The sequence below is a fragment of the Odocoileus virginianus genome, unplaced genomic scaffold (genome assembly GCF_023699985.2).
Source record: "Odocoileus virginianus isolate 20LAN1187 ecotype Illinois unplaced genomic scaffold, Ovbor_1.2 Unplaced_Scaffold_18, whole genome shotgun sequence".
Lineage (NCBI taxonomy): Eukaryota > Metazoa > Chordata > Mammalia > Artiodactyla > Cervidae > Odocoileus > Odocoileus virginianus.
The window spans coordinates 1,108,983-1,134,141 of NW_027224280.1; the positions used below are offsets into that span (position 1 = coordinate 1,108,983).

General features: G+C 46.9%; 1 protein-coding gene, 1 long non-coding RNA gene and 1 pseudogene across 2 annotated transcripts; 2 read left to right on the forward strand and 1 right to left on the reverse strand.

The window, feature by feature from the left end:
* The first annotated feature begins 528 nt into the window (after positions 1-528).
* On the forward strand, positions 529-1,058 carry LOC139033568 (synaptophysin-like protein 1 pseudogene; annotated as a pseudogene).
* A 7,261-nt stretch (positions 1,059-8,319) lies between these two features.
* LOC110149491 (olfactory receptor 10W1-like) lies at positions 8,320-9,435 on the reverse strand. Its single transcript, XM_020911932.2, has one exon. It carries the CDS (start codon positions 9,433-9,435, stop codon positions 8,320-8,322), a length of 1,116 nt encoding a protein of 371 aa, XP_020767591.2.
* A 7,974-nt stretch (positions 9,436-17,409) lies between these two features.
* Positions 17,410-18,942, forward strand: LOC110149494 (uncharacterized). Its single transcript, XR_011486113.1, has 3 exons — positions 17,410-17,943; positions 18,265-18,390; positions 18,595-18,942. It is a non-coding gene; the product is annotated as an uncharacterized lncRNA (long non-coding RNA).
* Positions 18,943-25,159: the final 6,217 nt, after the last annotated feature.

A 25,159-nucleotide genomic window follows, 5' to 3' on the forward strand; every position in this document is an offset into this window, starting at 1 on the left:
TCCAGTCCCGAGATGGCTGAGGGGGCCCTTGAAGGGCTTCCCTTACACCCTGACATGGGATGGATGGGTGGGGCTGGTGAGGGCCAGGGTCCAGTGGGGACACCCTTACTGTGCTAAAAGCTGCTGCAAACATAGCAATAAAGACATCATTTCCAGCGTGGCTGTGGAGCTCTGTGTGGCTGGTCCCCTTCTGTCACCCCGCTATCCTAAGATGCTTTCCCTCCTTTCCTCAGAGAATCTCCTCTTTCTGGCTCAAACTCAACCCACTCAAGGAGCCTCTCAGCTTCATGAAAGTCCTCGAGTGGATTGCTTCTATCTTTGCTTTTGCTACCTGTGGAGGTTTTAAGGGCAAAACAGAAATTCAAGTGTCTTGTGATAAAGGTGCTGAGAATAAAACGATTACAGCTACTTTTGGTTATCCATTCACGTTGAATGAAGCATTGTTTCAGACGCCTCAAAATGTAAATGTCTGTAATGTAGATTGGAAAAATTATGTCCTTATTGGAGATTACTCCTCTTCCTCGCAGTTCTATGTTACTTTTGCAGTCTTTGTCTTCCTGTACTGCATTGCTGCTCTTCTCCTCTATGTTGGTTACACAAACCTGTATCGTGATAATCGAAAGCTTCCCATGACTGACTTTGTAATTACTATTGTTGCCACTTTTTTGTGGTTGGTGAGCACTTCAGCTTGGGTTAAAGCTCTTAAAGTTACTAAAATAGCTACCAGTCACTATATTGTCCAGGAACTTAAGCCTTGTAATCTTCAGAAGTGATGGATCATTTTGCCTATGTGACTAGTATGGGACCCCTAAACGTATCTGTGATCTTTGGCTTTCTGAATATGATACTTTGGGGAGGAAATGCCTGGTTTGTGTATAAGGAGACCAGCTTTCACAGTCCATCAAATACCACTTCTCAAGGAGGTATTCCTCCTCCAACTGGAATATAATTGAAGGGAGAAGTACACTGTATGAAATAAATGTCTGTACTATGACCTGTTGCCAACACCTTGAGAAGCATTTTTTGTTTCTAATAAAAGTAATGGCTTTTTCAGTAAATTGGTGGGTTTAAAATTTTGCTGCTTTTTTACATAAAGCTTGTGCCTTTCCTAGAAATTTAAGATGTAAATGTATTCTCACATGTGAATTTGAAAATTCAGGGGCCTATTATGAGATGATACACATTTTTAAATGAATGGTAATTTCTTCACTAAGTTGTTTTCCTTCCGAAGTGTTTACACCTTAAGCCTTAGTGTATATATATCTTCAATCAGAAAATAGTTTTACTGTCATATCATAACAGTAAGAAAATATCTATTAGAATATACACTCAGTTCAGTCACTCAGTCATGTCTGACTCTTTGCAACTCCATGGACTGCAACACGCCAGGCCTCCCTGTCCATCACCAACTCCCAGAGTTTACTCAAACTCATGTCCATTGAGTTGAGGATTCCATACAACCGTCTCAACCTCTGCCAGCCCCTTGTCTTCCCAGCATCAATCTGTCCCAGCATCGGGGTCTTTTCAGATGAGTCAGTTCTTCACATCAGGTGGCCAAAGTATTGGAATTTCAACTTCAGCATCAGTCCTTTCAATGAATATTCAGGACTGATTTCCTTTAGGATTGACTGGTTGGATCTCCTTGCAGTCCAAGGGACTCTCAAGAGTCTTCTCCAACATCACAGTTCAAAAGCATCAGTTTTTCAGTGCTCAGCTTTCTTTATAGTCCAACTCTCACATCCATATATGACTACTGGAAAAACCATAGCCTTGACTAGACGGACCTTTGTTGGCAAAGTAATGTCTCTGCTTTTTAATATGCTGTCTTGGTTGGTCATAGCTTTTCTTCCAAGGAGCAAGAGTCTTTTAATTTCATGGCTGCAGTCACCATCTGCAGTGATTTTGGAGCTCAAGAAAATAAAGTCTCTCACTGTTTCCATTGTTTCTCCATCTATTTGCCATGAAGTGATGGGACCAGATGTCATGATCTTAGTTTTCTGAATGTTGAGTTTTAAGCCAACTTTTTCACTCTCCTCTTTTACTTTCATCAAGAGGCTCTTTAGTTCTTTCTTTCTACCATAAGGGTGGTGTCATCTGCATATCTGAGGTTATTGATATTTCTCCCAGCAATCTTGATTCCAGCTTGTGCTTCATCCAGCCCAGTGTTTCTCCTGATGTACTCTGCATATAAGTTAAATAAGCAGGGTGACAATATACAGCCTTGACATAATCCTTTTCCTATTTGGAACCAGTCTGTTGTTCCATGTCCAGTTCTAACTGTTGCTTCCTGACCTGCATACAGATTTCTCAGGAGGCAGGTCAGGCAATCTGGTATTCCCATCTCTTTCAGAATTTTCCAGTTTGTTGTGATCCACACAGTCAAAAGCTTTGGCATAGTCAATAAAGCAGAAATAGATATTTTTCTGGAACTCTCTTGCTTTTTCTATGATCCAATGGATATTGGCAGTTTGATCTCTGGTTCTTCTGCCTTTTCTAAAACTACCTTGAACATCTGGAAGTTCACAGTTCATGTATTGCTGAAGCCTGGCTTGGAGAATTTTGAGCATTACTAGTGTGTGAGATGAGTGCATTCATGCAGTAGTTTGAACATTCTTTGACATTGCCTTTCTTTGGGATTGGAATGAAACCTGACCTTTTCCAGTCCTGTGGCCACAGCTGAAATTTCCAAATTTGCTGGTATATTGAGTGCAGCACTTTCACAGCATCATCTTTCAGGATTTGAAATAGCACTGGAATTCCATCACCTCCACTAGCTTTGTTCGTAGTGATGCTTCCTAAGGCCCACTTGACTTCACATTCCAGGATGTCTGGCTCTAGGTGAGTGATCACACCATCATGATTATCTGGGTTGTGAAGATCTTTTTTGTACAGTTCTGTGTATTCTTGCCACCTCTTCTTAATATCTTCTGCTTCTGTTAGGTCCATACCATTTCTGTCCTTTATTGAGCCCATCTTTGCATGAAATGTCCTTTGGTATCTCTAATTTTCTTGACGAGATCTCTAGTCTTTCCCATTCTATTGTTTTCCTCTGTCTTTGCATTGATCACTGAGGAAGGCTTTCTTATCTCTCCTTGGTATTCTTTGGAACTCTACATTCAAATGGGTATATCTTTCCTTTTCTCCTTTGCCTTTCACTTCTCTTCTTTTCACAGCTATTTGTAAGGCCTCCTCAGACAACCATTTTGCCTTTTTGCACTTCTTTTTCTTGGGGATGGTCTTGATCCCTGCCTCCTGTACAGTGTCACAAACCTCTGTCCATAGTTCTTCAGGCACTCTGTCTATCAGATCTAATCCCTTGAATCTATTTCTCACTTCCACTGTATAATTGTAAGGGATTTTTATTTAGATCTTACCTGAATTGTCTAGTGATTTTTTTCCTACTTTCTTCAGTTTAAGTCTGAATTTGGCAATAGGAAATTCATGATCTGAGCCACAGTCAGCTCCCAGTCTTGTTTTTGCTGACTGTATAGAGCTTCTCCATCTTTGGCTGCAAAGAATGTAATCAATTTGATTTGGGTATTGACCATCTAGTGATGTCCGTATGTAGAGTCTTCTCTTGTGTTGTTGGAAGAGGGTGTTTGTGATGACCAGGCTTTCTCTTGGCAAAACTCTGTTAGCCTTTGCCCTGCTTCATTCTGTACTCCAAGGCCAAATTTGCCTGTTACTCCAGGTATCTCTTGACTTCCTACTTTTGCATTCCAACCCCATATAATGAAAAGGACATCTTTTTTGGGTGTTAGTTCTAGAAGGTCTTGTAGGTCTTCATAGAACCATTCAGCTTCAGCTTCTTCAGCATTACTGGTCGGGGCATAGACTTGGATTACCATGATATTGAATGGTTTGCCTTGGAAATGAACAGAGATCATTCTGTCATTTTTGAGACTGCATCCAAGTACTGCATTTTGGACTCTTGTTTGTTGACTGTGATGGCTTCTCCATTTCTTCTAAGTGATTCTTGCCCAACGTAGTAGATACAAAGGTCATCTGAGTTAAATTCACCCATTACAGTCCATTTTAGTTCCCTAGTTCCTAAAATGTCAATGTCATCTCCTGTTTGGCCACTTCCAGTTGGCCATTATTCATGGACCTAACATTCCAGGTTCCTATGCAATATGCTCTTTACAGCATTGGACTTTACTTCCAACACCAGTCACATCCACAACTGGGTGTTGGTTTTGCTTTGGCTCCATCTCTTCCTTCTTTCTGGAGTTATTTCTCCACTGATCTCCAGTAGTATATTGGGCACCTACCGACCTGAGGAATTCATCTTTCAGTCGACCCAATTTCCACCTCAGTCAGTCTCTCCCATCAGGAAGTTTCCATAAGCCTCTTATCCTTCTCCATCAGAGGGCAGACAGACTGAAAACCACAATCACAGAAAACTAGCCAATCTGATCACATGGACCACAGCCTTGTCTAACTCAATGAAACTATGAGCCATGCCGTGTAGGGCCACCCAAGATGAATGGGTCATGGTGGAGAGTTCTGACAAAACGTGGTCCACTGGAGAAGGGAATGGCAAACCACTTCAGTATTCTTGCCTTGAGAACCCCATGAACAGTATGAACAGTATGACGAACCTAGACAGCATATTAAAAAGCAGAGACATTCCTTTGCCAGCAAAGGTCCATCTAGTCAAAACTATGGTTTTTCCAGTAGTCATGTATGGATGTGAGAGTTGGACCAAAAAGAAGGCTGAGTGCCGAAGAATTGATGCTTTTGAACTGTGGCATTGGAGAAGACTCTTGAGAGCCCCTTGGACTGCGAGATCAAACCAGTCAATCCTCAAGGAAATCAATCCTGAATATTCATTGGAAGGTCTGATGCTGAAGCTGAAACTCCAATACTTTGGCCATCTGATGGTGAAGAACTGACTCATTGAAAAAGGACCTGATGCTGGGAAAGGTTGAAGGCAGGAGGAGAAGGGAACAACAGATGATGAGATGGTTGGATGGCATCAGTGACTCAATGGACATGAGTTTGAACAAACTCTGGGAGTGGGTGATGGACAGGGAGGCCTGGTGTGCTGCAGTCCATGGGGTCACAAAGAGTAGGACATGACTGAGTGACTAAACTGACTGACCATGTTCCAGTCATTGTGCTCAACAATAAACCCAAAAGAGGTCATTTCATCCTCACATATACCGCCGTTTTCACCATGATTATCTTTAACAGTGGGATGGTTTTTTTTTTTTTCCTTTTCCACACTTGCCTGTATTTTCTTTGTCTCTGACAGTGACTGTGGGTTACATTTGTAATCCCCCCTCAAAAAAAATTAAGAAACTTAGTCAGATATTGTTTAGAAAAAATTTTAATTAGTCCCCAAGTGAACTATTTTGCCAAAGTTTTAGTTACCCTGTTTAAATCATTTGAGGTTGATGTTTCCCTTGAAAGTGGTGCTAATTGGCACCTTTTCTTGATGCAATTAGAAGCTCTGTCATGATGTCTCTCAGGTCCCTGAGCCTTGGGGCCTTGGCTAACCATCGGGGGGAGGGGGCGGGGCAGGGTGGCACAGCTCTGCCTGCCTTTGTGACTTTGAGCTGCTGCCAAAAAGCAACCCTTTCTATCTAAGTTGCACGCATAATGCTCATCGCACCTGGACAGGTGTTCCTCTAGAGGACAAGTGAGAGTTTGCTTCAGCAGTGTTTCATCACTATCACATGAGCATTTTGCTCTTTTACTTCTTCCAAGTACATGCACATGTGTGGGTGAACACAGAAACCACACACCCACACTAAGTCTTGTTCACATGGCCCAGCACATCACAGCCCCACCTGGCACAGACACTTCTGGCTGGTTATCAGTCAAGGCCTGCACCTTTTTGAATCAGAGAAGGCTTGTTTGGAATAGAGTAAATATATTTAAAACAGATTAGCTATAATCTTTTATGACTAAGGCTAAGCAGTGATAGGGCCTGAGCATATAAATTCAAGGAAGTTGATGGTTAAACCAGCAAGGCTCTCATTGCCAAATACTGAACATATTTTTTGAATTTCTGAGCTTCAAGTCAGTGCACATACCTAAACCCAGATGTTCTGTAGGACCTGGACCCAGCCAGCTCTAGCTGACCTCACTCTATTTCTACCACTTTCGAATGCTTCCCTCTTCTTCCTTTATTGCTTTGATGACAGTCTTTTTCCACATCCTCCTACTCTCTCTACTGCCGTCCATCTAATCATGTTCAGTCATTAAGTTGTGTCTGACTCTTGGCAACCCCCTGGATTACAATCCACCAGGCTTCTCTGTCTGTAGAATTCTCCAGGCAAGAATACTGGAGTGGGTTAGCCATTTCCTCTCCTAGGAGATCTTCCTGACCCAGGGAGCAAATCTACATCTCCTGCATCTCTTGCACTGGCAGGCAAATTCTTTACCACTGAGACACCTGGGAAGCCCATTCATCTAATCAATACCCCAAATTATCCCTAGGCACTCAACCTAGGCTGCCTTTTACCAGTGTGGCATCATCTTTTACCTGATACATTCCTCTACCCCTGCTCTCTCGGAACCCCTCCTCTGATGGGAAGGTCAGTGGGTTATTATCACATCACCTAGGATCTCCCTCAACTCCTATAGCCCCACACCCTGTCCTATCCCACCCAAGAGAGTTTCTCCCTCCTCCCTGCCCCCCCCGTGCTGCCAGACCCCCATTTGATTTCCTGGAAGTGGTGGAACCCCCTATCTTTGCACCCCTGCCCATCGAAGGCCATGTGTATGTATGTGTGTGCATGCACATGAATACCTGGATTGGGGCTGTCCCGCCTTCCTTGCGCACACAGCAAGGCCATGGTGGTCAGCTGTCATCCCGTCAGAGATGTCCCATTGTCTTAAGTGTGAACTGGACTGAGACAGTTATTAAAAAGAGGTCCAGAACTAAGAGGCATCTAAGCTGTGCCTTAAAGTGAAGAGGAGATGAGTGGCGAGAGTAGGTGAGGATTTCTCAGCAAGGGGACTGCTTGGGAAGAGGAGACTAGTCGGTACCTTAACTTCTCTAAAGTCTTTATTATGGACTTTTCACATCTACACACAAGGAGAGAGGACAGTATTTAAAAAAAAAAAAAAGCTACTTATATTTCATCCAGCTTCAACACTTGTCAACATTTCACTGAATTATTTTGAAAATAAGGAAGGATTTATGGATGAGAAATAATATTTCTTGAAAAGATAAGAGGCATCCCTCTAAGTTTGTCTAATTAAAGGGACATCACAGGGCCCTGGAGCACAGGGCCTGAGTACGGTTGCAACACAAAGGTTTTCTTGGTTGCTGTCTCTCTCTCTTTCACTTCTGTTCTCTGTGCACAGAGATTGAAATTAGTGATCACCTCACCTTCCTTTTGATCAACCTAGAATCATCATCAGGGTTCCTGCAAGGAACTCAGAATGTTATCTCACCCTGCCCCTCCAGGCTCTGACCTTCTTCAGGTCTGAGGGCACAGAAGGAAGCTCAGCTCCTGGGGTGTTGGGCAGGGTGATGTGAGAGCACCTGGTACCACACCAGGATGTGGTAGTTCTCAGCACCACTGATTCGGTGCCCTGCTTGCCAAGGCCACCTCCATGTGTTGTCCCATGCCATCCTTGTCACAGTCCTAGGAGATGTGGAATAGTATCACCCCTATTGAATAACAACACGAGCCTCTCTTTCTGCAGAGCATCAGTAGCACTGAACTGTCACTGGTCCATCAGCTCTTTTGGCAGAGCCTCTAGTGGATTCTCCCCTGTTGCCTCCATCTTCTCTCAGCGACTTGCAGTGGCCTTGGCACAGGCCACAAAGCAAGTAGGACTGAACATGAGAAACAGTTACCCACGTGGTCCCTGCCCTCCAAGATCTGCCACTCCCACTGAGATGTGCCCTCTGGTGACTCTGAGGGTCCCTTTGAGGCAGGAGATGGGGTCATCACCTAGGAATGATCAGGGAGGTGGTAGGAGCCATGAACTAAAGAGGGCAGGCAAGGTTGGCAATAATGGATGCTCATGGAGGCTTTGGGAGGGGTTCAGTGAGGAATGCTTTGGGGGGGGGTTAAACTGTCAGCAAGTATATTGTTGACTGAACCTAAAGGTTACAGGCAGGCACTCATTGTGGTGGTTGAGTTGCCCAGTGAAGGGTCATCACGGACCCAGATCCTTTTCCTCCTCACCCTTCTAACAGCATGTGGGTGTTCCTAGGCTTGGTGGTGGGATGAATCACTCCTTCCTATGAAGTAATAGCTTGTAACCATGGTATTAAAATAATTTGCTTTATTTTAGTATTTTGGCCAGACAAACATTCACTAACACCCCAGAGCCACCCCATCTAAGAAAGCATTAGGGTTTGTTCCACCTCTGACCACAGGAAAGGGCACGGTAAGGTCCAGGCACCTGCAGAACCTCAGAACAGCCTTCAGGAGGGGGCACAGAGCTGCAAGGGATGCAGTGAGATGACCAAATGGGCTCTTGCACGTGGACCCCCCTTCCCCGTTCCCCTGCATTGGACCACCACCTGGTCCAGTCATGTCTCTCCAGGAGTCTCTTGAGGGCACCCTTGACTTCCTTATTCCTCAGGCTATATATCATAGGGTAGAGCATGGGAGTGACATTGGTGTAGATTAAAGACACAATTTTGTCCTGTTCTGGGGTGTAGCATGACCTGGGGCGAATGTAGATGAATATTGCACAGCCGTAGTGCAGAAGGGAGACCAGTAGGTGCCCAGCACAGGTGGAGAAGGCTTTGCTCCTGCCTTCAGCCGAGTGGATTCTGAGGATGGCGGCGATAATGAACCCATAGGAGAGCAGGATCAGCAGGAAAGGGATCAACAAGATGAGCAGGCAAACAAGGAAGACTGCAATCTCATTGGCCTGTGTGTCCGAGCAGGCCAGGAATAGCACAGCAGGGATATCACAGAAGAAATGATTGATCTTGTGGGACTGACAAAAGGGCAGGAGGAATATCAGTGTGGTGAGGGTGAGTGAGAGTGCAAAGCCGCTGATGCACGCCAGAGCCAGCATCTGCACACACGCGGTCCTGGTGACAATGAATGGGTAGTGAAGGGGCTTGCAGATGGCCACGAAGCGGTCATACGCCATCACAGCCAGGAGGAAACACTCTGCTCCACCCAGTGAGATGAACAGATGCATTTGCAGGGCACATCCCAGGAAGGGCATCCGTTGGCTCCCGGACAGGATATTGGCCAGCATGTTGGGGACGATGACCAATATATAGCAGATTTCAATGGTGGACAGGTTGCGGAGGAAGAAATACATAGGAGTCTGGAGGCATGAGTCAAAGAGGGTGATAAGCACAATAGTCATGTGTCCTGCTAGGGTGACAAGATGCATGATTAGAAAGAGTCCAAAAAAGAAGATTTGTAGTTCAGCCAGGTCCCCAAAGCCCAAGATAATAAACTCAGAGCTTAAGGTGAGGTTTCTCTGCAATAGGACCATCCTATATTCTCCTTTATAGAGCTCCTGGGCTGGAAAAGTCAGCTTTCTAGCAATCCACTAAGTCATGGGAGCCCCCGGAGTCCTTTCTACAGATGGCTGTTGTCCTCATTCTATGAGCTTTTGGACTTCTGTCTTCTGTTCACTGAGAGCAAAGGCACACTCCCTCTGATGTGACATCACTTTGCCTGTTATTACAGAAATGAACTGAGATGAGTAAAATCTATGTATGAAGTAGTTTTTAATAGACACTGTTAATAGTCCTCCTTCCGGCTACATTTCGAAGGGTTGTCTCATTGGAGTGATTGGGAACTGAGGTTGTTACTTTAAAGTGAAAGTCACTCAGTTGTGTCTGACTCTTTGCAACCCCATGGACTATACAGTCCATAGAATTCTCTAGGCCAGAATACTGGAGTGGGTAGCCTTTCCCTTCTCCAGGGGATCTTTCCAACCCAGGGATCAAACCCAGGTCTCCTGCACTGCAGGCAGATTCTTTACCAGCTGACCGCCACCAGGGAAGCCCAAGAATACTGGAGTGGGTAGCCTATCCCTTCTCCAGCAGATCTTCCTGACCCAGGAATCAAACCAGGGTCTCCTGCATTGCAGGTGGATTCTTTACCAGCTGAACTACCAGGGAAGCCAGTCAATAAGCATTTTAAAATATAAAGTGACTCTGTGAAGCAGTGTTTCCTCTGTCATTTGTAAACTGGATTAGATGGCAGTCCCCAGAATTCCAGTAATGCTGTGGAAATATTACCATTTTAATTTACAACCAGGATAAACTGCATTCAGCCAGGAGCCAAGGGATCTAAGTTCTAGTTGCCATCTTGCACCAAGTGATCCTGAATACTCTCAACTTCTGAAGTCAGAAGCCTCATCACAAAATGAAAGGGGCTGAATAGGATGTTACTTAAACTTAGGTTTAAACAGACACTGGGCTGACAGGGTCATTGACACTATAGGGAATTCTGTAGAATGTAAGGTCCAGCAAGTCGATCTTAAAGACACTTTGACTTTGTGCATCAGCTATGTTGCCCCTACCTTGCCACGCCCCCAAACTCCCAGAATCCTGCACCCTGTGAACAGGATGTCCAGACAGGAAGAAGCATCACCAGCAGGAGTTTCTATCTCTCCTGTTCCAGCTGTACTCAGTCTCAGGGTGACCCCAACTTAAGTGTCACCCTTTTCTGAGCCCTGGACTGACTTAGTTGCCCCCCTAGCTTCCCACAGTGCTCCAGCCTTCCTCAACCATATTATTCACCACTGAGTCTTGTAATTCTTTAATTCTTTTTCTGGCTACCCCAACAGCCTGTGAGCTCCATGATGGCAAGATGATGCCACAGGTAGCCTCACAGATAGTGGCTGGCACATGTTAGTATTATTGATAAAGATTTGTTGACTAAAACCCCGCTCATTTCTGCATCCTCTACACTTAGGACCAATTGGACATGGAGTAGATACCCAAAATATATGCTGGAGTTCATGTTAAGGGAGATTAGGGAATCTTTGACATACAGGGGGTGTGGAGCTCATGATTGTCTGCGGAGGATGTAGAGTGAGAAGAATGGAAGGCAAAGCGGTGGGCCCAGTCATGGGGAATCTAATAGGACAGAACTAGGGACAAGAACTCTCAGGACACAGGACTTGAGTCACCAACGTGACAGTGGCTTTAGCTGCTTTGTGTCCTGAATGTGGGAAGAACCAGACACCTTCTGGGACTTTGGGAGACATGTCTCCTTCTTTATTCCCCTAGTAGGACCCATATTTCAAGTAGGAAGGCTTGTGTCCAGCCTTTGATTTCTTCCTGTGCATCCCTTTCACACAGCAGAAGATAGAAGATTGCTAAACAATGTAGAGAACCAAGACATTGAAAATCAACAGGAGTTAAGGGCCTCGTGGAAATGGAGGTGTCACTTCAAGGACAGGAGCTCACTTAGGTACCATTTCGACTGGGGCCACTGTATTAGGTCCATTGAAACCCGAAAAGCCATCTTGCCAATAGTTTTTCTTGGCTATCTACAATGTTTGTGATGCTAGTTTTTCAGACACTTGCCTGTTAACCTTGACTGTTCTTCTTTTTTTTTTTTTAATTGATCCAAAGAGCAACTAGAGTCTCTAATTTGGATGGGTCCCTGGAGGGCTGTTTGCCCACTTGTCAGTGCAGAGCAGATGATTATGAAGTCTTCCCTAGATGGTGCCTTCCCTGCTCCAAGCCCTGCCACCAGCTCTTCCTGGAAAACTACACTAAGTCCCTGCCTGGTAGGGTGCACAGCCAAGCCCAGCTTTCTGCTCTGCCAACAGTCTGAGTGAGGCCATGCTTCTAGGTTCTCACTTCTCTTCCTTGGACTCAGACCCTTGGCTCTGGCTTTGGCACACGCAGTCACTTGCACTCTTTTTTTTCCCATGACAGGACTGCAGGCCTGTGGGGACTGCTTTGCTTCATTTGGGCCCTCAACCTTGGAAATACTGAAAACACATGAATAAAAGTCACATGAGATCCAAATACTTAAAAAATGAGAAATGAAAGTCAGGGTGAAAGTTTCTGCTCTTTCAAGCCTCGCCCTGCTCTCCAGAGTAAATCACTCTCAGCCTTGAGGCTCACTTCTTTCCATCTTTTGTTCTGTGTGTATAAGCACAGACACCCCCCAACACACACATATGAACATACACACACAGGCACATTCCCACCTGTGTACCCAGAAACAAACATACACACACCTTACACACACCAGCATAAGCACAATCACATGTACACAGACACACACACACTCACCTAATACACACATGCATGCAAGTATTAACACACATGCACACATGCATCCATACATTCACACACTCACATGTGTATATATATAAACATTCAGTACCCATTAACAAGCTAAAATGGGATCATATTATATAGACTCACTGCCCTTAGTGTTTTCACCTATTAATGTGTCTGGAAGAAGTTTTCAGTCAGTGCATACTGGTTTGCTTCATTCTTTTAACCGCTGCATTCTATAGTGTGGATGTGCTATAATGTAATTAATTATGACTAAATAATAATAAAATCTATAAATGTAAGTAAATGAAACATGATTAAAATGAATGAGACTTTAATCAGTCTTTCATTACTTCACGGTTGAAGTGGTTTCTATTTGTTCCTCACCACATGTCATGGTCTGAAGCACAATCCTGCTGTGAATGCAGCTCCTGCTGTCTTCCTGCATCCCTAGGGCAGCCCCGGAAAAGAGACCTGATGTTACCTGGGAGGTGCAGATCAGTGTGTGAAGTGAAAAACCAGGGGGAAGCCCGAGAAGGAAGAAAAGCCTATTTTCAGGGAAGCAGGGCCAAGTGGCCTGCACCTGGTGACGCAGCTTTCCCACAGCCAGGCAGATGGCTCTCCTGCATGGTTGGACCACGGGCAGCGAGTCCTGGAAAGGCCTGCCTGCTGGCTGGCAGGAAGGGAGTGTCCTCAGAGGAGCTGCTCTATTCTGTCATTTACATAGAGGCGGTGGAGGCAGGACTCAAGTAGCCCTAGGGGAAGAGAGGTGGGGCTGTGGTCCAGTCCCCTGAGGGGAGTGCCTTCCCCAGGTTGTACAGCTGAACCCAAACCCAATAACTTAGGTTTTCTTTGCAAAAACTCTGGCCTAGATGTTGACAACCTGGTTGAAGTCAGATCTGGTGAAAGTGCAGGGCCCACTGTGCTGGCACGAGAATGTGAATGGACCTCAGGCAGAAAATGTACAGGTTTCCCTGAGTTCACATCAAGCCTTCAAGTCTTGCTATAGAGGAGTGTACAGTGAGCAGTGGAATCTGAAATTGGAGAGCTTATAAGCCACCCCCCAAACACCAAAGCTGAGATTCTACAATGGGACAGAATCAAGGCCATCAGAGTTTCCATTTTTAATCTGCAAAATCTGAGTCATCAAACTAGCTTTATTGAATGAAATGGGGAATAAAAGTTATGAAAGCTTGAGAAAGCTACTACTCAGTTGACACCAGCTGCTGCCTAACACTTTCACCTTCCTGGCCCTGGTCTAGGTGATCTGCGTCATCATACAGCCTCCATTCAGAAAGCAATCCCACTTCTGGGCATACACACTGAGGAAACCAGATCTGAAAGAGACACGTGCACCCCAATGTTCATCGCAGCACTGTTTACAATAGCCAGGACATGGAAGAAACCTAGATGCCCATCAGCAGACGAATGGATGAGGAAGCTGTGGTACATATACACCATGGAATATCACTCAGCCATTAAAAAGAATTCATTTGAATCAGTTCTAATGAGATGGATAAAACTGGAGCCCATTATACAGAGCGAAGTAAGTCAAAAAGATAAAGACCATTACAGTATACTAACACATATATATGGAATTTACCAATGGTATTTTTCAGAGAACTAGAACAAATAATTTCACAATTTGTATGGAAATGCAAGAAACCTTGAATAGCCAAAGCAATCTTGAGAAAGAAGAAGGGAACTAGAGGAATCAACCTCCCTGACTTCAGACTATACTACAAAGCTACAGTCATCAAGACAGTATGGTCCTGGCACAGAAACAGAAATATAGACGAATGGAACAAAATAGAAAAACCAGAGAAAAATCCACGCACCTATATGCACCTTAAATTGACGAAGGAGGCAAGAATACACAATGGAGAAAAGACAATCTCTTTAACAAGTGGTCCTGGGAAAACTGGTCAACCACTTGTAAAAGAAGGAAACTAGAACACTTTCTAACACCATACAGAATAATGAACTCAAAATGGATTAAAGATCTAAATGTAAGACCAGAAACTGTAAAACTCCTAGAGGAAAACATAGGCAAAAACTCTCCAACATAAATCCCAGCAGGATCCTCAATGACCCACCTCCCAGAGTAATGGAAATAAAAGCAAAAATAAGCAAATGGGACCTAATTATACTTAAAAACTTTTTCACAATGAAGGAAACTATAAGCAAGGTGAAAAGACAGCCTTCAGAATGGGAGAAAATAATAGCAAATGAAGCAACTGACAAATAATTAATCTCAAAAATATACAAGAAACTCCTGCAGCTCAATTCCAGAAAAATAAATGACCCAATCAAAAAAGGAGCCAAAGAACTAAACAGACATTTCTCCAAAGAATACATACAGATGGCTAACAAACACATGAAAAGATGCTCAATATCACTCATTATCAGAGAAATGCCAATCAAAACCACAGTGAGTTACCATGTCACGCCAATCAGAATGGCTGCTATCCAAAAGTCTACAAACAATAAATGCTGGAAAGGGTGTGGAGAAAAGGGAACCCTCTTATACTGTTGGGGACAATGCAAACTAGTACAGCCACTATGGAGAACCGTGTGGAGATTCCTTAAAAAACTGGAAATAGAACTACCATATGACCCAGGAATCGCACTGATGGACATACACACCAAGGAACCCAGAATTGAAAGAGACACATGTACCCCAATGTTTATTACAGCACTGTTGGTAATGGCCAGGACATTGAAGCCACCTAGATGTCCATCAGCAGATGAATGGATAAGAAAGCTGTGGTACTTATACACAATGGAATATTACTCAACCATTAAAAGGAATTAATTTGAACCAGTCCTAATGAGGTGGATGAAACTGGAGCCTATTATACAGAGTGAAGTAAGTCAGAAAGAAAATCACCAATACAGTTTAATAATGCATATATGTGGAATTTAGAAAGATGGTGGTGATAACACTAAATGCAAGACAACAAAAGAGACACAGATATAAAGCACATACATTTGGACTCTATGGGAGGAGGCGAGGGTGGAATGATTGACAGAATAGAATTGAAACATGTATATTACCATATGTGAAATACATCACCAGTCCAGGTTCGATGCATGAGACAGAGTGCTCAGGTCCAGTGCACTGGGATGACCCTATGGGATGGGGAAGGAGGAAAGAGTGGGATTCAGGATGTGAGACACATGTACACCCATGGCTGATTCATGTCAATGTGTGGCAAAAACCACTACAATATTGTAAAGTAATTAGCCTCCAGTTAAAATAAATAAATATTTCAAACAGCCAAAAAAATTTCCAAATTAGATGAAATTAAGAAGTTCCTTGAATGACACAAATTCCCAAAACCAACTCAAGAAGAAAGTGAAAACCCTAAATATCCCTAAATCTTTAAAAGATATGGAACAGAAAACTCCAGGCCCATGTGACTTAACTAGTGAATGCTATGAAATACATGAAGGAGAAATATCACCAAGCCATACAAATTCTTTCATAAAGTAGAGGAGAGGAAACAATTCTCAAATCATTTTATGAGACCACTGTTACAAAAATACCAAAATGAAATATTAGCAAATTTAATCCAGCAATATATAAAGCATTATGACCAAATGAGATCTATCCCAAGAATGAAAGGTTGGTTATACATTTAAAAATCTTCAACCAGTGTTATTCATCATATGAAGAAAACACAGGAGAAAAACCATATGACCATTTTGATAGATGCCATAAAAGCACTTGACAATTTCAAGAACCACTATGATAAAGAACTCTTCCAAAACTAGGACTACAAGCAGACTTTCTTAATCTGATCAAGGTCACCTACAAAACTCCTACAACTAACGTGATAATGGAGGAAAGTCTAATCCCTCCACTGGAGGTGGGGAAGGCTGCTGGCCTTGGATTTGGAGGGCTGTGGTGAGGCCTATCCAGCCAGGGGGTGAGGATCAAGCGGACTGATTGAAGCACCTGCACCCTCCTCGGGCAGTGGCCCTGATCCAGTCACCTCCCATGGTACCAGTGGTTCCCCGGGAGACACACAGCACCTCCCAGGCAGTGGTGCCCCAGCCCCATCATCACCCCCGACTGCACTGTGTCTGTTGACTTGACCCCTTCCAGACACAGAAATAGACTTGCACCCAGCAGGCCAGCAGACACTAGGTCACCTCCCAGTTGAGAGCAACTGGCACCTCCAGCCCTCTGGAGAGCTGCAAGACTTTGTTCCTGGAGAGGGAAAGCCCGTGAGAATTGTGCCAGCAGAGGCCAAGTGACTAGTATTATCCTGGGTGGCACTGCCCTTTCAGCAGCCCTTGTGTGCCACTGGTCCCACTGGTGCTGCTGGCAGGCCTGGGGTAAGCCCCCAGCCGGAAGTCCCTGCATTCTGTGTGCCTGCAGCCCCAAGAGGCCCGGCCCCATGCCACCCCCAGTGAGTCCAACAGCAGTCCTCGCTTCCCTCCCCAGGCGGCCAAGCACAGCCCAGTCCCCATCCCTAGTCTCAGGACTCCAGGACAGGGTCCCAGTCCACTGCCATGCAAAGGCAGCTACACATGAACACAAGCACACACAGATGCCAATGTGCATGCCTCTGACCCGTGCTCTCTTTCACACACATACACACGCCCATGTGCATGACCCTGTGCACAAGCACATGTACACTCCCCTGTGCATGCACCTGACCACACACTCTCTCACACACACGTAAACGCACATGTGCTAGCGCCTGTGCACAGGCTCTCTCTCTCTCTCTCTCTCTCTCTCTCTCGGGCACACGCACACACAGACATGGACAGGCAGATGGCCATGTGCATACACCTGCCTACAGACACACAAACGCACACATCAGCTACGTGTGGGACACCAGACGGACAGACCAGACTATCTTCCGGAAGTTGATGACAAGGACCCGCACTCAGCAGGATGGTCACCTGTGAGCATGGCCAGGTTAGCAGTGGCACAGACTTGGAGGTGCACAGGGACCGGGGCTCACTTGAGGTTTGCAGGCTTAGACCAGAAACAGTCGCACACGTTGAGAAGTGGGGGAGGGTCTGTTGGAGCATGCGCACTGAGGAGCTGCCGCCCCACACCCAGAGGCGTCATCGCTAAGCCGTTTACCAGGTTTCCGGGCCCGAGTCAGTACTGACTCAGAGTGCCCAGATCACGTAGGTGTGAATCTGCACAGGCACATGGGGGTGACATGGCACACTAACGCATGAAGCTTCAGCAGGGGGCGCCCAATGCCCGAGAGCCTGCAGTCAGCGCGGGAACCAATGGTCGGGGGGAACCAATCAGGAGGCAGGACCAGGGTGTGTGTGCACAGGTGCTCTTCCTATGCTGAGCTGCAGGTGGCACTACAGGGCTGGTGTCTGTAGGGACAGATCAGTCTTTCCCGCTGTGGAGGGAGGGGAAGGGGGTTCAAGATGGAGCCTGAGGCACACTGTGGAGGAAACATGAGAGCAGCCAATGAAGACGCAGGTGCTGTGGCCTTTGCAGCGGACACAGCACGTGGCAGCCACAGTGTGCCGGGTGGTGCTGGTGGCCAGGATGACCCTGGCGACCCAGCTCGCCCTGGTGATGCCATCATTCATGGAGTTCCTGGTGGCGTCGGTGACCTGAATAATCCCAGAGGCCCCAGCGCTGCAGGAGAGTCAGATGGCACAGTCGGTGTCATTCCACAGTTCCCGGGGGCACCCCAAGTTCCAGGGCCTGGTCGAGACGCTGCACCCAGAGCCGGAATTCTGAGTAACCGCCCCCTCCAGTTGTATCCTATTCCAGGAGCCTCGGTGGGCCGGGCGGCTGCGGTGTGGTCTAGGGGTGGTTTGGGGGGTTGCAGGTGGTGGGGCCTGAAGTGTAGGAGGAGGGTACTCTGGAGGGCTTGAGGGTATGTGTCAGGAGTGGTCTGGCTGCCAAGAGAAGGTAGTGACGAAAAGCAACCTGAAGGGATCCAGAGGGCGGTGTGGTGATATCCAGGGTGTCCGGCGGCATCCTTGTGGGAGAAAGCGGTTCTCTGTGAGCAGGGAGCCTGACTAACGTACAGGCAAAATGACTAGTATGGATGGTGCCTTAACCGTATCTCCACCAGCAGCCTCACTGTGCCTTTCTCATCACACGAGGAGGCAGAGAATGCCCGTCACTTCCTGACTCGACGTACTCAACTGCGAGGGCCGATTTGGAAGGAGCTCGATGTTAATGGCCGCATGCTGGTTCTGTCAGTTCTAAAGGGGGCCGGGGCCGGGGAGGGGGTGGTGGGTGGTGGCCAGGGCCAATCTCAGCCAAGGAGGAGCCATAATGGTGGGTTAAGCCTAAAGGAGTGTGGTGCTCTGGGCTTGTCGGTGTGCGGGAACAGAGGGAGGACATGCTCCTCTTCCTCCTTCTCAGTGGGAACTTGAATTTCATTTTGTCTCCCTTTTAGCCGATTGACTGCTGAAGACCATGCCCTTCTCCAGAGGTCCATCGCCTTCTGTCTGGACCAGCTTTCCCTGGTGATGTGGTCCTTGCAGCACTTTGTGCCCCCCCGTTTTTGCTAAGCCTCAGAAGGGAAAAAGGGGTTAAACCTAGCCTGTGTGCCCTAGCCTCAAGTGTCCTTCCCCAGGGCATTGCTTTCTGCAGTAATTTGATCCGGTTTCATCCTGCGTCTGTGCTGCTGCTTGAGGGCTCAGTGGCATCATAGTTTGGTGATTGTTAACTACATAAAATTGTTTGTTTGGTGATTGTTAACTGCAGAAAATAAAACCGAGCTACTGTGCTGTCTCTGACTTTATTTTTAGCTTCTGCACTTCCTCATTCTGCATTTGTCTTTCAGTTGGAAGGGAGGTTCTGAGATCCAGATATTCAAGGAATACAACATAATTGAAGACAATGTAAGAAGTGGGAGAATAAGAAAGTTGTATACTGCCATTCAGTATTAATTTTGGAATATTTTCTCATTTTATAGTTATATTAAACATTAAGATAAATTACCAGAGGCCTTCCCTGGTGGCTCAGATGGTAAAGAATCTGCCTGCAGTGTGGGAGACCCAGGTTCAATCTCTGGGTTGGGAATATCTTCTGGAAATGTTAATGGCAATCCACTCCAGTATTTTTGCCTGGAGAAATCCTGAACAGTGGAACTTGCAGGCTACAATTCATGGGGTTGCAAGGAGTCAGACTCCACACAGCAAGTGCACTTTTCACTTTTCACATAACACATGAATGATGTTGCTTTTCAGTCTGTAATTCATGTCTGACTATTTGTGCCCCCATGGACTGTAGCATACCAGACTCGTTTGTCCTCCACTGTCTCCAGCAATTTGCTCAAATTCATGTCCATTGAGTGGGTTATGCTATCTCACCATCCCATCCTCTGTCTCCCCCTTTTACTGTTGCCTTCAGTCTTTCCCAGCATTAGGGTCTCTTCCTGTTGGCCCTTCACATTAGGTAGCCAAAGTATAGGAGTTTCAGGTTCAGCATCAGTCCTTCCAATGAATCTTCAGGGTAGATTTCCTTTAGGATTGACTGGTCTGTTCTCCTTGCAGTCCAAGTCCTCTCAAGAGTATCCTTGTATCCTGAAACCTTGCAAAACTCACTACTTAATTGTAATAGCTCTATTATAGATCCCATTGGACTTCGTACATAAAGAAGCATTTTGTCTGTAATGCACATTTTTTTCTTTCCAATTGATGCATTTTAACTGATTGCTGTAGAAATGAAAGTGCCAACACTTTGGCCACCTGGTGCAAAGAGGTGGTTCATTGGCAGAGACCCTGATGCTGGGAAAGACTGAAGGCCTGAGGAGAAGTGGAGGACAGAGGATGAGATGGTTGGAAGGCATCACCGACTCAATGGACATGAATTTGAGCAATTCCAGTAGATGGTGAAGGATAAGGGAAGCCTGGGATGCTGCAGTCAACGGGATTGTAAAGAGTCGGACATGACTGAATGAACACCAAGCAAAGGGAAGATTCTGGTGGGTTGTGTGGTTTGACCCCTCACCATCTGCTACCTTTGTCTAGTGTGACCCTTCTGTGGCACACGTTGGAGAGGTCAAAGCTGCATTGTGGAATGCACGTTTTAGATGGGTCCAGGTTGGGCCAGCTAGTTACCGTCATACGTGCTGTGGCAGGCAAAGTGAGATGGGAGTCTGTTTGCCCCTCCTGGGAGGCACAGAGACTCACAGTAGAGTGCCTGTGTGTGGTGAGAGGCATTTTGCAGCCCTGGGGGTTCGCTGCTGATGACAGCCAACCGGGAACATCATTCTTTGCAGCCAGGCACTCGGTGGTGGTGGCTTTTTGTTGGCGGGGCCTGTCGTCGACTGTCCTGGGAGTGTGCAGCACACAGATCAGCAAAGGCAGGGCCCCTCCTGCCTGTGGAGATCCCACTGGAAGCCCGAGGGTGGGAGCCTCTTGAGTGACACCTGCACATCTGCACAGCCTCTGCGGGAGGGCAGGGCTGGGGACACATGGGAACCAGCCCCTCAGGTGGAGGAGTGGCCTGGAAAGAGGTGAGAGGAGCCTAGAGCACCTCTGTCACCTCCTGGCCTTGAGATGTGAGGGGCGGTGTTGGTCCAGGAGAAGGAGGGTCCGCATAACTAGCCAGGACAGCAGGGGAAACCTGGGCCCACCCACCCACCAGGGAGCACAAGGAGGGAAGGGCACCCCTGAGTGGAACTGGGGAGACAGTAGAGTGACCGTAGGTCACCACAGCTGGTATCACCTCCACAGCTCCTCTGATTCCAGGAACTTCCTTAGGGCGCATGGCTTTGTCTCGCTTTAACACTGTTATGTCAGGAAGTCTTACTTTCCTGTTTCCATCTGTCCCTCATCTCAGATCTGTGAGGCCTTGAGTGTCACACCTGTCCGTATAGCTAAGGTGGATTATCAGGCAGAAGAGACTTGGTTTCTATGCTTGGTTGGGTCAATCACTGTCTCCCTACTGAAAAGGCTCATGTGAGCATAGATGGGGAAGCCAGTAGCACTGGCCTGTACACTGAGTGTCCAAGTCCCTCCTCCACCCTCAGTTCCCATATTGAAGCCCTAAGCCCCAGGGGCTGGAGTTTGGAGACGGGCCTTTGGGATATACTAAGGTATAGATGAGGTCCTAAGGGTGGTACCTCCATGGTGGGCTTAGTGAGGACGCTGATCAGTCCTGATCCCCCAACTTGGGGAAGACCCCTCTTCTTGGAGGTCCCTCTCTTCCCCTGCTGTGTGTGTTTTACTTTGAGTTTTATTGTGGGGAGGTGTTGGAGGGTGTGGGGGAGGGACATTAGCCCTTATCACCTTGAGGAGATGTTTAGGAGCCATGGTCAAGGCCTTGGGCATAGAATGCCACGATCCTTGTCTCAGCTGTGTCTCTGTGTACACCGTTGTCCACTCCACACCGTCTGGGCCAGCACAGGAGGGGCCTGTGTGCCCAGGCGTATTAGAGGTACCTGAAGGGAGTGTGGCTTCATGAGGGAACCGAGTCCCTCTCGCACCACGGGTTCTCTCTAGTGGCCCATGGGTGGCCAGAGAGACTGGGCAGTAACCAATCTGGTGTGAGGAAGCACCCTGAGGACAGTGCGCAGAAGCACTGGGCATCCTTTCACAGAAGGAGAGGACCTTGTGAGGGGCGCAGTCTCTCTTCAGCTCCTGTTTACCTCAAGAGGGACGTGTGGTGGCCATGCAGTCCTTTGACAGCATCATGAGTTTTGCTGGGCAGGGCACTGTGGCTGGGGCAGCCCCCCAGGCACTGGGGGCATCAACTGTCCCAGTGCAAGGTGCGGAGGCTGTGGCCTTTGCTGGAGCCCGCGAGGCCCAGTGCTGGAGTTGTATCCTTTCCGAGGAGCCTGCAGGTTCACTGGGGGTTGTAGGGCAGAGTTTGGGGGAGGAACCCAGGAAGCTGAGCACTAGAGGGTTCAGAAGCTGTGCGGTGGGGGCTGCCACTGGGGCACAGACAGAGAATCAGGGACCAAAGATGTCCAGAACTAGCCACCCATGAGCTGCCGCCAGGTGGCTCTGGGACATGGGGGTGACCTGATAGGCTGTGGTGCACAGTTCCCCCAACGCGATCTGGGAGTAGGCGGGCCTCAGCCGGACCTGGGGGCCAGAACTGGTTGTCTGCATGAAATGGCCGTTAATAAAATATGCCAGCACTCTCTTGGTGTCCTCCCTGTCCTACCTGGATTCAGAAATGGTCAGCAGGTACCTGACCCAGGTAGCTGAACTCTATTTAAGAGCTGAGTAACATTCAGAAAACTAAGATCATGGCATCTTGCCCCATCATTTCATGGAAAATAGATGGGGAAACAGTGGAAACAGTGGCTGACTTTATTTTATGGGGCTCCAAAATCACCGCAGATGGTGATTGCAGCCATGAAATTAAATGTCACTTACACCTTGGAAGGGAAGTCATGACCAACCTAGACAGCATAATAAAAAACAGACATTACTTTGTCAACAAAGGTCCATCTAGTCAAGGCTATGGTTTCTCCATTAGTCAAGGATGGATGTGAGACTTGGACTGCTAAGAAAGCTGAGCACCGAAAACTGGATGCTTTTGAACTGTGGTGTTGGAGAAGACTCTTGAGAGTCCCTGGGACTGCAAGGAGATCCAACCAGTCCATCCTAAAGGAGATCCGTCCTGGGTGTTCATTGGCAGGACTTATATTGAAGCTGAAACTCCAATACTTTGGCCACGTGATGCAAAGTGCTGACTCATTTGAAAAAAACCCTGATGCTGGGAAAAGATTGAGGGCAGGAGGAGAAGGGGACAACAGAGGATGAGATGGTTGGATGGCATCACCAACTCAATGGACATGGGTTTGGGTGGACTCCGGGAGTTGGTGATGGACAGGGAGGCCTGGTGTGCTGTGGTTCATGGGGTCACAAAGAGTCGGACACGACTGAGCGACTGAACTGAACTGAACTGGAGCCTCCAAAAATAAACCTGTCAATTTTTCCACTGTTTCCTCATCTCTTTGCCATGAAGTGATGGGGCCCAAGGCTGTGATCTTAGTTTTCTGAATTTTGAGTTTTAAGCCAACTTTTTCACTCTCTTCTTTCACTTTCATCAGGAGGCTCTTTTGTTCTTCACTTTCTGCCATAAGGGTGGTGTCATCTACATATCTGATGTTATTGATATTTCCCCTGGCAATCTTGATTCCAACTTGTGCTTCATCCAGCCCAGTGTTTCTCATGATGTACTCTGCATATAAGTTTAAAAAGCGGTGTGATAGTATAAGCCTTGACGTACTCCTTTTCCTAGTTGGAACCATGTCCAGTTCTAACTGTTGCTCCTGACCTGCATACAGATTTCTGAAGATGCAGGTCAGGTATTCTGTTATTCCTGTCTCTTTAAGAACACTGCAAACAAATATTGCTGTCATGTCTGGAGTGCTCACAGTGTATGTAGCACACGGGTTTTGCCCCGGATCATGATGGCCTGTGCTTTCCCAGTCTACAGTGCTCAGGCTCCAAGTTGCACTGCAGGGGAACTCTCCAAAGCAGTCTCTGTGTTTCGTTTATGTCCCACATGTGAACTTCTCGGGTTCAGGTTCTTGGGTACTCTGCAAGGACACAGACTCACTTGTGCATGCATTTTGTACCCTTCCCAGGTCTGAACAGCTCAGTTGACCAGGAGCTTGGCGAGTGCAGTGTCCCAGGTGGGCCGTGCATCTTAATCACCTCCCTGGTCCTGGCCACTCAGTTTCCTGGGTGCGCTTCGAGAGTGCCGTCTCAGGTGTGCCATGTGTCTCCTCTGGGGAGCTGATCTCAGGCTGTGACCCTCCTGGCAGATGTCAACCATCCAGGATCCCAGGAAGACGTGGTTAGCAACTGGGAGCCTACTCACACTTTGATGGAGGATGCTGTCTCTGGGGCCGAGATTGCCCCTCACCTTCTGGCTCTGGCTGTTGGCCACCTCCAGGAGGGGAGGGTCCGGTCCACAGCTGCTAGCTCTCGTTTGGTATTCACTCAGTCCTTTGTTCTCTGAGAGGGCCAGGCTGCTCATTAAGTCAGAGTTCTTCCCAGGAAAGTTGTCTCCGTTTTTTGTTTGTTTGTTTGTTTGTTTTACTCTCTGTCTGTTCCACAGTTTGGGTTGTAATCTCACGTTAGCAGGCTCAGATTTTTCTCAGGGCATTCAGGCCAAATCCTTACCCTAAGCATGCAGCCTGTGCCGCCCTGTCCAGCCCCTACTCACTGGTGGCAGATGCAAGTATCTGGGGTACTTCTCCTCTGGCAGTTGCAGTTAAGTGCATATTATCTGCTTTTTCTTTTTTTTTTTCCTCTCAGTTATGTTGCCCTCTGAGATTCCAAAACTCCCCACAGACCTGCTGGTGAGAGGGTTTCCTGCTGTTTGGAAACTTCTCCTCCTTCACAACTCCCTCCCCAGGACGGGTCTCCATCCCTAACTCTTTTGTCTCTCTTTTTGTCTTTTATATTTTGTCCTACCTCCTTTGGAAGAGAATGGGCTGCCTTTCTGGGTGCCGGATGTCCTCTGCTGATGTTCAGAAGCTCTTTTGTGTTAGTTATTCAGCATTCAAATGATCTTTTGATGAATTTGTGAGGGAGAAAGTGGTCTCCCGGTCCTATTGCTCTGCCATCTTAGGAGCGCCCCTAAATTGGCAATTTTATTCACAAACATTGTTCCTAATGTGCTGTGCTTAGTCGTTCAGTCATGTCCAACTCTTTTTTTTTTCCATTTATTTTTATTAGCTGGAGGCTAATTACTTTACATCATTACAGTAGTTTTTGTTATACATTGAAATGAATTAGCCATGGATTTACATGTATTCCCCATCCCAGATTTCCCCCCCTCCCACCTCCCTCTCCACCCGATCCCTCTGGGTCTTCCCAGTGCACCAGGCCCGAGCACTTGTCTCATGTACCCAACCTGGGCTGGTTATCTGTTTCACCCTAGATAATATACATGTTTCAATGCTGTTCTCTTGAAACATCCCACCCTCGCCTTCTCCCAGAGTCCACAAGTCTGTTCTATACATCTGAGTCTCTTTTTCTGTTTTG

Excerpts from the sequence above, each read along its gene's own strand:
- LOC110149491 (XM_020911932.2), bottom strand. The coding sequence starts at position 9,435 with ATGGTCCTATTGCAGAGAAACCTCACCTTAAGCTCTGAGTTTATTATC.